General features: G+C 58.4%; 1 protein-coding gene across 1 annotated transcript; it reads left to right on the top strand.

The window, feature by feature from the left end:
* Positions 1-2,796: 2,796 nt before the first annotated feature.
* HTR3A (5-hydroxytryptamine receptor 3A) lies at positions 2,797-9,653 on the top strand. Its single transcript, XM_064173031.1, has 9 exons — positions 2,797-2,863; positions 4,692-4,858; positions 5,008-5,052; positions 5,384-5,493; positions 6,069-6,238; positions 6,434-6,594; positions 6,817-7,027; positions 7,208-7,441; positions 7,596-9,653. The coding sequence occupies exons 1-9, from the start codon at positions 2,797-2,799 to the stop codon at positions 7,877-7,879; spliced, it is 1,449 nt and encodes a 482-aa protein (XP_064029101.1). The 3' UTR covers positions 7,880-9,653.
* Positions 9,654-10,190: the final 537 nt, after the last annotated feature.

The raw sequence follows: 10,190 nt of genomic DNA, 5'->3' as shown, positions 1-10,190 counted from the left end.
TTGTGTGTGTGAAGTATCTGAGATGGAAGGACCTCTCCTTCCTTAGCTCCCAGACTGTTGCTCCTGGGCTGCTGGGCTTCCAGGCTTCCCAAACCCTGCTGCCAGCCACAGAGCATCACTTCACACAGGGCTAGAGCAAAGCAGCTTTTCCCTTCTAGGGCATCACCAAGGCACTAAGCTCTGAGTGTCCCCAAGATGTGGGCCCAAAAAATGAGTTAAACTCCCCACCAGCCACTCTATGCATGCACCTTCTGGGGTGAGAAATACAAGTGTCTACTCCTGGTGCATTGGTCTCTGCTTCGTCCTTGGAGCTGTGCACAGCAGGTACCAGAGGAGAGGCCTCACATGCCGCCCTAGCCCTGGAGACCCTCGAAACACCTCAAGGATGCAGCAAGCCTGAGCATCCCCAAGGACCACTGCCTGCAGCAGGGTCCTGCACCCCTCAGTGCCAGTGTGGGGGTCTGCAGTGAGCCGTGCCGTGGCAGCGCTGGCAGCCCTGCCTGCACACGGTGTTTGTTTCATGTCTCGCAGCGTTAAATCACAGCAGACATGCAATTTGGGGAGCGTGCCGCTCCCTAATGGGCGGCCTCGAGCGTGCGATGGGGCCGGGGCCGGCAGGCGGCTGCGCTGCCAGGGCTCCTCGGCGATGCTTTATTGCTTTTGACGCTCCAAACGCGCTCTGAAAGGCGAGTCCTGGCAGCCTGAGCAGGGCTGCTTCCCTCTCCTGCCTGCTCATCCTGGCAGACACCGCAGCTGAGACCCTCTCCCCATTCCGGCTGTGTCGTCCACAGTGCCCCACCCCACACAGAGCTCAGCCGAAGGTCCCAGCAAGCCCTATGGCGTGGGTGTGGGAGCTGCCAAAGGTAATGCTGCCGTGGAAACGTGGGACATTATGCCGCATGCATGCCGCTTGCTTTCATTCCTGGTAAGGAGGTGATGAGGAATGTAGGATGTTGCTTGCCCCATTGCAAATGGGGAGATGTGGAGCATCCCTCATCTTGTCACATCACAGGGTCTTTGTGCCTGTGCCCCTCAGTCGCTGAGACCTCCAAGGTCTTGGCAAGCCTTTGGGGTGGCCAAGGTACCTGCTGTCAGATTGGCTGCACTAGAAACAAGCCCTCAGTCTCCATCCCGGCGCAGATCCTAGCAGCGGGCAGATCCAGGGCTGGAAGTGGGGCCAAGTAATGGGAAGCCCCAGATGCCAGGCGGTTCCCAGAAAAGCAATTAGCACACAGCAGATCAGAGGGCAAATAAAATCCCATTATGCCATTTCAGAAAGCAAATCTGATCCGGGCACTGCCGATGGATGCCAGCGTCCCACAGAGCGTCCCGCAAGAGCCCCTGCGCACGGCGTAAGGCGAGGCTGTAATAGATCAGGCTAATTAGATATCCGATAACAGGAGGGCTGATAGGAGCTACATTAGAACCTCTTTAAGATGAAGATGTAAAACCCAAGGGAGAAGATTCAGAGTTAATGATGCTGCAGCAGCCACTCTGCCTCAGCAGTCGTCGGCCGCATCCTGCCCGTATTGGTGCGGGGGGCCGGAGGAGAGGGGGCAGAGCAGGGCACGGTCCCCAGCGCCGCGGTGGCGCTGCCCGTGATTTCTATTACCCAGACTCAATAAGGGGAAAGAGCTCGGAGCTGCTGAGCTCCCCGGGAGGTGACTTGCCAGCCACTAACGGAGCCGAGAAATCAAATTAGCCGTGGCTCTGCTCTCGCTCTCTCCCTGACACCGCTGCTGGCAACCGAGGGGGAGTTCATCAGGGCCGCGCACTAATTCTTATCTCATTTAAGTGACTCCGCGCTGCCATCTGATGCGATTTGCTCGGTGCTGCTGCAGCCGCGGGCTCCGGTCTCTGCCCGACGCTTCCCCAACACTGCCAGCAGCTGGCAGCGTCGTGGGGCACGGGCATGGAAACGCAGACTAATGGACACGAGTACAGAAGGGTGCTGGAAATGGGGCTGGGCTGGGGCTCTCTGTAGGTAGAGGGACGCTGGCCCCGAGGACAGGATGATCTGACACAGAGGGAAGGATTCTGCAGCCCGAGCAGGGCCCCAGGTGCTGGATTTGTTTTTGCTCTCATTCATTCAGACCAAGCTTTGCTTATGGTCTTGTTCACCTAAAGGGTGCTCTTGCTTGCACACAACAGTGGCTGCAAAACCAAACTGAACCCTTGCCTGGGAGCAGCTATGGGGTGATTGGGGCAGGTTTGCTGCCTACAGGCAGGGCTCAAAGGACCAGCAGTCAGCACGTGCTGCCTGAAGCCTGCATCTGTCAGTGTGTCTATCTGTGGCTGGACAGATCCACCCTGCCCTAGGGTGGATCCACAGCTCCAAGTTTCCCCATGGAAGCTCTCTCTGTACCAGCGCCACATCTCTGTAACTTCCCAGGTGAGTTCACTCATCTCAAAGGGTTTCCCTTCAAGTTCCCAACTATTGTGGACTTCCCAGTGCAGCCCAGGCACCTGCAGCATCCTCTCCCCCCAGCTCCTGCTTGCACCTCCAAACTGTTTTTCCACAGCCAGGCAGGGGCCAGAGAACCCTGGAGGAGCTGGTTGGGGAGTAGCTGGGTGGGCTCTTCTCACATTCCAGCATGAAACCTGATGCAGCAGGAGAGGCTGGGCTCAACATTAATTGGGCGTTCTCAAAAACCCAACGGAGGGGAGAAAGAGAGCCAGGAGAGCTGCCAGCCTCTGCTCAGGCTCACTCCTGCCCAGAGCTGGAGGTGGGCAGAAGGGACAGCAGCTGGGAGCTGGAGCGGCAGCAGCATGACAGCCATCACAGCCATGACACCCATGACATGCATTGCTCTCGGGGTGCTCCTGGCCCTGCTGCCTCTTGCCTCAACCCTACAGAGCCAAGGTAAGTGAGGGACCCACGGGCAGGGCTGAAAAGCCGGGGCAGAGCATGGTGCTCCTGGCACAAAAATGCGTGGTGCCACATCTTCCCAAAGCCCAAGCAGTGCTGCATGATGTGCAAAGGCTGATCTCTAGAGAGATCTCAATGCTATAGAGAAGTCACATACCTGGGAGAAACCAGGGACTGGGAAAGTTCTAGTACAAGAGCTTTGAGGTGCTTCCTCCCTGGGCAATGGAGGCTGAGTGCCCACAGCAACTGAGCGTGGCATTGGAACCCAGCTCTGCATGGTGGGCTCAGTAGTAAGGGGTTCAAAGGACCTTGGAAGTGTGCAGGGTGCCAGCCCTGAGGGTAGAGAGAGCCAGGGTCGTCTCCTGCCTGCATGTCTCTGTCTGGGAGCTACTGCCTGAGCCCCAGCCTAACAAAGGCAGTATTGCATCACAGAGCATTGAGCTGGGTTTTGGGGGTGAGAGCCCCTGGGAGCGGTGCTGTGCCTGTGCCTTGTAATTGCAGCTCTGCATGGCACTACACTGACTGCCAGAACATCCATCAGCCAGTGTTATCATTTTTCATTCAACCTTCCTGGGGAAAGTAGGGAAATTACTGCCTTGTTTTGCACCAGTGCAGCCAAAAGCTTTCAGCAGGCTTGTAACCAGTCAGACACACCTCGTCACGGCATTGCCCCCACTGCTAGACCTCCTCCTGTCACTAGGCCAGCAGAGGTGGCAGGAGAGGAGCAGGAGCAATGATCCTCTCACCTCAGTAATGCCAGAAGTAAGAGGATAGGAAGATCTGTGTAGCTGCAACCCCTTGTGCCAGGGCTGTGCTGAGTTGCCAGGCACTGCACGTGTGAAGAGGAGAGGGTGTGAGGAGGAGGAGAGGGTGAGGAGGAAGAGGAGGATAGGATGATGATGAGGATAGGGTGTGAGGAGGAGCGTGACAGATCCAGCTGCTATCGTCTGCAGCAGGAAAGGCCCCAGCTTGTCCCCAGTGCAGTGACAGCAGTGCCTGTTTTCCTCCCCTTGCCCTAATGGCTGCCTTTGGCCCCCCCTCACCGCCTCTACTGGCTCACGCCTGCCTGGCCGAGGGTCGTGCGCCCAGCTGGCTGCCCAGCATTACCGGCCGCGCTTGGCGCTGGAGGGACTGAGGCTGCTGGGTTCCTGGGTTTTAGCTTAAAGGACAGCTTGCAGTTCCCAGCAGCTTTTCCCAAGGTCCCACAGATCTATTCCAATTAGTCCAGGAACTGGACTCCAGGTCTGGGCGTGCTGAGGAGTAAAGCCACAAGCGTGGCTCTGCCGCCCTGGCTCAGCTGTGGTGTCACCACAGCTGCTTTGTGGTGAGGACACCAGTGCTGCAGGCAGTTTGCTCTGCAGTTTAAGCTGCTGGCACCAGGTGAGTGATCTTTGTTTCCCCAGAAAACAGTCACCAGGATGCTTATTAAACACCAAGATGCCCAAAGCATGAGTTTGGCAGCCTGGTTCCTCTCTAAAATCCCCTGTAAGGAGGCAGTGATAGGAAATTTACCTAGGGGCAGCAAGACCCTCGTGGCCTCTCACTGCTGGGGCCCTGTATCCATCCATCAGAGGTGGAAGGTGGCAGTCCTGCTCTCTGAGGCCAGAAGGGCTGACAGCCTTGTTCACCTACACAAAGAGGATATCAATAAACCATTAGGTGCAGTTCTGGCTGGTTTCCCATCAGGATGATGCTGTTTAACTTCTGTGGGAAACCCCAAGTAAGAGACAGCAGGCAGCAGCATCCCACAAGTTGCAGCACACCTCTGGGTGATTGAGGTGCTGCCCTGATGTGAGCATCCATCCCTCTCTCCCTCCAATAGCAGGTACCCGCAGGGGAGACCAGACACCGGAGCCTGCTGAGCCCGCCCTGCGCCGGCTGACCCACTACCTGCTGGCCCACTACCAGAAGGGCACCCGGCCTGTGCGGGACTGGCGAAAGACCACCAACGTGGCCATTGACCTCATGGTCTATGCCATCCTCAGCGTGGTGAGTCCTCTGCCTTCAGAACCGGCAGTTTCTTTGTGTCCACGGCAGGCGGAGCAGTACCGAGTAGGCAGCATCCTCTGGGGACGCTGTGCCCATCTTCCAGGGTGTAAGTATCCCCTGTGCTGACACGTTTCTGCTTCTTCCTGCAGGACGAGAAGAACCAGGTGCTGACCACCTATATCTGGTACAGGCAGGTGAGCAGAAGAAACCCTGGAGCCTCACTCTTCCCTTGCTGGGTCCCCACACCACTGAAAATGCAGGTTTTCCTGCAGGAGAGATGTGCAGCAGGGTGGGAACCATCCCCGGGGGTGGCAAGATCTCTGCAGGGCTGGAACCTCGAGGTGTGACTTTCATGCTCTAAGCTCCACACTGTGGGGTGGTGCAATGGTTGCAAGATGAAGCTTTCCCCCCTTGCCATGGATGGTGCTGAAGAGTGGTTCCCCCGGCAGGGCGCTTCCCTGGGGTTTGGGTGCTGGTGGGCCGGAAGGGACCTCGCCCTGCAAGCCCTTTCTCCCCCGTCCTCAGCACTGGACAGACGAGTTCCTCCGGTGGGACCCGGCGCGCTTTGACAACGTGACGCAGATCTCCCTCCCGGTGGAGAGCATCTGGGTGCCAGACATCCTCATCAACGAGTTGTGAGCGCGGCCGGAGGGCGGCGTGGCCGTGGGGGGGATGGCGCAGGGCTGGACCCCCCGCGCGGCGGGCACGTGCGCCCCGTGCTTGGTATTCCTGGCACAGCGCTGGCAGCCGCTGCGCGCTGGGCGAGCTGCAGATGGGAACGGCTCGGCTCTTGGGCCGCTTCCAGCGCTGGCTAACCACGACCGCCAGCAATTACCCGCGCCGTGCCAGGGGTGGGATCCAGAGAGCTGCAGAGAGGCTTTGTGAAGGCAGCACAATGCTAGGGCAGCTGCGGCGCTGCCCGCCCTGCCCGCGGAGCCAGCCGGCGTTCTTCCCTCTCCCTGGGGACTCGAGGTGCTTCCAGCATCTCCAGAGAGTGCCGAGGCAGGGACACAGGCGTTCCGCGGGATGGGAGAGGACAGCAGCCGGGGCAGTGCAGAGGCAATGTTAGGCAGGCACGTCCGCGTGGGTACTGCCAGTAGAACAGCCTGGGGGCGAACTCCCGGCTCATGGGCAGTTTCCATCCCAAACCATGATGAGTTCTCACCAAGAGTGCTCCTCGGCCCATGGTTCTGTCCTTCGTGTCCCACAGTGTGGACGTCGGAAAGTCTCCCCCCGTCCCTTATGTCTATGTTGACCACCACGGGGAAGTGCAGAACCTCAAACCTATCCAAGTGATGACTGCTTGCAGCTTGGACATCTACAACTTCCCCTTCGACGTCCAAAACTGCTCACTCACCTTCACCAGCTGGCTGCACCACAGTGAGTGCTGGGTCCCTTGCTGCCGCAGGGCTCGGGAAGCGGGCAGGACCCCTTCCGCTGGGCTGCAGCTCCGTGCAGAAGGCGGCTTGTCCCTCTAGATGGCCCCAGTGGATCGGGGATGCAGGCGGCAGGGCAGGCACCCCGCTGGAGGAGAGGTACGGCCACCCCGGTCCTCATCTCTCCTCCGCTCCACAGTCCGCGACATCAACCTCTCGCTGTGGCGGCAGCCGGAGCTGGTCAAGTTCGACCGGAGCGTCTTCATGAACCAGGGCGAGTGGGAGCTGCTCTACGTGCTCAGCCACTTCCAGGAGTTCAGTGTCAAGAGCAGTGACAGCTACGCTGAAATGAAATTCTATGTGAGGGTCTTCAGCTTCTCCGGGATGGGCCACTAGGAAGGGTCTTCCCACTGTCCCCCAGGCCACAGTGATCCTGCCTGTGGGCAGGAGTCTCCCGGTGCTGAGCCCTTCCTTTAGCTCACCTTAGTGCATGCCACCATCCTGAGCTTTCTTGGTGGAGGCACCAGTTCAAGCCCTCATTTTGGACCTTCTCCAAGCCTTCCCTGCCTCTCTGTCCCGCAGGTAGTCATCCGGAGGCGCCCCCTTTTCTACACTGTCAGCTTGCTGCTCCCCAGCATCTTCCTGATGGTTATGGACATTGTGGGCTTCTATCTGCCTCCCAACAGTGGCGAGAGGGTCTCTTTCAAGATCACTCTCCTGCTGGGCTACTCAGTTTTCCTCATCATCGTATCCGACACACTGCCAGCTACTGCTGTTGGCACCCCGCTGATAGGTACAGTGTTGCTGCTTGCCCAGCCAGCTGCCATGGCAATCCTGGGCCTGCAGCAGCAGGGGCTTCTGCTCTCTTCAGAGCCCCCAGGTCCTCTAGAGATGTGGGCAGGGGGAATCCACACAGGACCATACCCTGTGTGTGAGCCTTTGCAGGCCACTCACCTAGTTGGCATCTCCACAGGCATCTACTTTGTGGTGTGCATGGCACTGCTGGTCATCAGCCTGACGGAGACCATCCTGATAGTGCGCCTGGTGCACAAGCAGGACTTGCAGCCCCATGTCCCTGCGTGGGTGAAGCACCTGCTGCTGGAACGAGCCACTGTTCTGCTCTGCATCCGGGATAGGACCAAATTTATCCAGAGCAGGACTCAGAGCATGGACATCTCTGGGCAGGTGGAGAGCAATGACAGCACAGGTGAGGGCTGCAGGGAAAGGGCCCAAGAGAAGCAAAGGGGGTTAGGTCCTGAGAAGCTTCTATCTCTGCAGCCCTGCTTGCATGCTTAGGTCACATGCAGAAACCCTGCCTCGGTCTAAATGGATTCTTTCCCTTGCCTCTCTCAACCCCGCAGCCAAGCTGAACCCCTACAGCTGCGAGGACCCTCGGGAGCGTGAGGCATCTGGGGAGGCGAGGCCCATGCTGGCGGAGGGCTCCCTGCTGACCCTGGGTGTCCTGCGCGAGGTCACCGCCATCCGCCGCTTCCTGGAGAAGCGTGAGGAGTTCCGCGACGTCGCCCGCGAGTGGCTCCAAGTGGGCTACGTGCTGGACGTCTTGCTCTTCCGGGCGTACCTGGTGGCCGTCCTGGCCTACAGCATCACACTGGGCACCCTCTGGTCGGTGTGGCGGGATGTCTGAGTGGCACCCGCTGGTGGGGGCAGGACCGGGAGGGACCGCAGACACTGTCTCCCCCGGGACTGGCCCACACACCGCCTTCCCTCACCATCACCTGGACACAAGTGCAGGGCTGATGGATGTACCGAGCGCCTATGGCCCTGCCTAAGCCTGGCACCATAGTGTCTCCCGTCCCAAACCCGGAGCTCCTCGGGACCGGCCCCAGGGCGGCCGCTGCTTCAGCACCGCGGACAGCGGCACCTCGCCAGACTTGGCCCCAGGAGGTCCCCGCCGCACCGGGGGGCCTCTGTTGTACAGGAGGCCTCGCTGTACCAGGTGATGTCTGCTGTACCTACTCCCTAAGCCCTCCCCTGTCCCCAGGCTCCTGCACCTTTCACCCCGGCTGTCCTGAAGAAGCTGCATGTAGGAAGCACCGGGGACCACCAGCCCCTGTTCCCCATTCTCCGTTACTCTGCCCACCTGTCAGGCTCCGCACACGTCTTTGTTCCCACCAGTATTTGCTCAGCAGGTCCCCATCACATTCGTGCCCAATGGTGAACTGGGGGAGAATCAGTGCCAGTCAATGGCAAACAAATAGGGGTGGCAATGGGACTGGCTCTGGGGCTAGGCAGTGCAGGAAGGGTCCCTGGTTGCTGCCTCAGCTCTGCTCTGTCCCTCTGCTCCCGATGTCAGAATAGAGGCATGAGGCCAAGAGGAGTGGAAGAAAACAGAGCAGGGAGATGAGCCCAAACCACATGGAGCAGAGCTGGTTAGTGTGGTACCCACTCCCATTTCAGAGATGGAGGTGGCTGAGAGTTGTGACCAGAAACACCAACAGTGCTTTCAAAGTGGTCCCTGGCTCCACCATGCTGGCCCAGGACCCTGTGTAGAGTTACAGCTTGCTCTTCACGTCAGTAACATACCAGCTTGGACACCACCATAGAAGCACCAGAGGTGATGGGAGGATCCATCTTTGCATATGGTTGGGCTGTGGGTGGTGGGAGGAGGTGGGTTGACAGCATCTGGCTCTGCTACTTTCAGTACCAGGCCCCCTCTCCTCAGACCCAGGGCCTTGGCATGCTGTCCTGGAGCCATCACCTGCAGGAAAACTTCCTGCTGAGTGATGGGGTGCTGAGGATGGGTGGAGCAGGCTCCTGCCAGCCCCGGCCCTTGCTAACACACTGATGGTCTGTAAGTGGCTGCCTATTGATGAGGTGTCCAGTTAAAGAGTTCGTGAGACACTAAATCAGCCGATTGATCCTGCTGAGATCGATGGTGCTACAGAGCCGATCACCGCGGCGGGCAATTAGCACCCTCTGGAATGAGCTGCCTTCATGTAACATCAAATGCTCCAGCAGACAAATCCAATGGGCCCACTGACCTGGGCACGCAGTGCTGCCCAGCCTGCACGCTCGAGAAGGGCACATAGCAGGATCCCCAAGCCGCTCTTGCCATCCCTCTGGACTCCACTTGTGGACCTTTTGCAAGATGCTCACCTGTGCCTGCTGCATCCCACAGATCGTGCTGGTGGCCACTCAGTCCTTGTCCTCCCCAGTGCTTGGAAGCCATCCCACACCTGGCTTAACCCCTCAGTGGTCCCTGCCCCTGTCAGAGGAGCTTGCCCATACCAGAGGGAGGATCCAGCTTCTCGCTTTGCCCTCTTGCTGCTTTGGAAAGTGCTACACACAGGGAAAAAGTTCCAGGCATCCCTCTGAGAGGAGCCTGGATTTTCCTTTAAAAAAAAAAATATTAAAAAAAATCAATAAATCTGAATCTAATCTCCTAATAAAGGTTTAATGAGGACATAATGTTGATGGAACAGAACATTGTTGCAGCATAATCGCTCCCAGCTGCTGCACAAGCGGCAGACAAAGGCCCGGCCCTGTGACAATTTCCCTGTTATTATAACAATGCCTTTGTCCTGGGCCAAATGCTGGAGAGGGCTTCCACCCCCCATCTCCTGGGTTTCCACCCCCTATCTCCTGGGCTTCCAGCTCCCATCTCCTAGGCTTCTAGCCCCCTTCTCCCAGGGATGCTGCAGCTGGCAGTTTCCAGCAATTCCACCAGGACTGTTTCTGCTTGCCTCAATCGGGACCAAAGTTCTTCCCTCTTGGCCAAAGCCTCCTTGAAGAGCTGTGCTGAGATGGGGACAGGGAGCATGCCCAGGACTTCAGGGTAGGCTTGAAGACTCCCCAAATCATTATGAAGCTCCAGATCATGTGATGAGCCTGGCTTCGATGCTGGCACAACGCAGCAGCCCCACACATGCCATCTATCCCTGGGGGAAAAAAAAGTGGTGTTCTGCACCCCGCGGCTGCAGCCATGCTGGGGTTAA

This window comes from Pogoniulus pusillus, chromosome 38 (assembly GCF_015220805.1).
Source record: "Pogoniulus pusillus isolate bPogPus1 chromosome 38, bPogPus1.pri, whole genome shotgun sequence".
Lineage (NCBI taxonomy): Eukaryota > Metazoa > Chordata > Aves > Piciformes > Lybiidae > Pogoniulus > Pogoniulus pusillus.
Note: the sequence above shows the minus strand (reverse complement) of the source record. Positions and strands in the feature narration are given on the sequence as shown.

Excerpts from the sequence above, each read along its gene's own strand:
- HTR3A (XM_064173031.1), top strand. The coding sequence starts at position 2,797 with ATGACATGCATTGCTCTCGGGGTGCTCCTGGCCCTGCTGCCTCTTGCC. Across the intron at positions 5,053-5,383 it reads CCTATATCTGGTACAGGCAG|CACTGGACAGACGAGTTCCT; the intron begins GTGAGCAGAAGA and ends CCCCGTCCTCAG. Across the intron at positions 7,028-7,207 it reads TGTTGGCACCCCGCTGATAG|GCATCTACTTTGTGGTGTGC; the intron begins GTACAGTGTTGC and ends GCATCTCCACAG.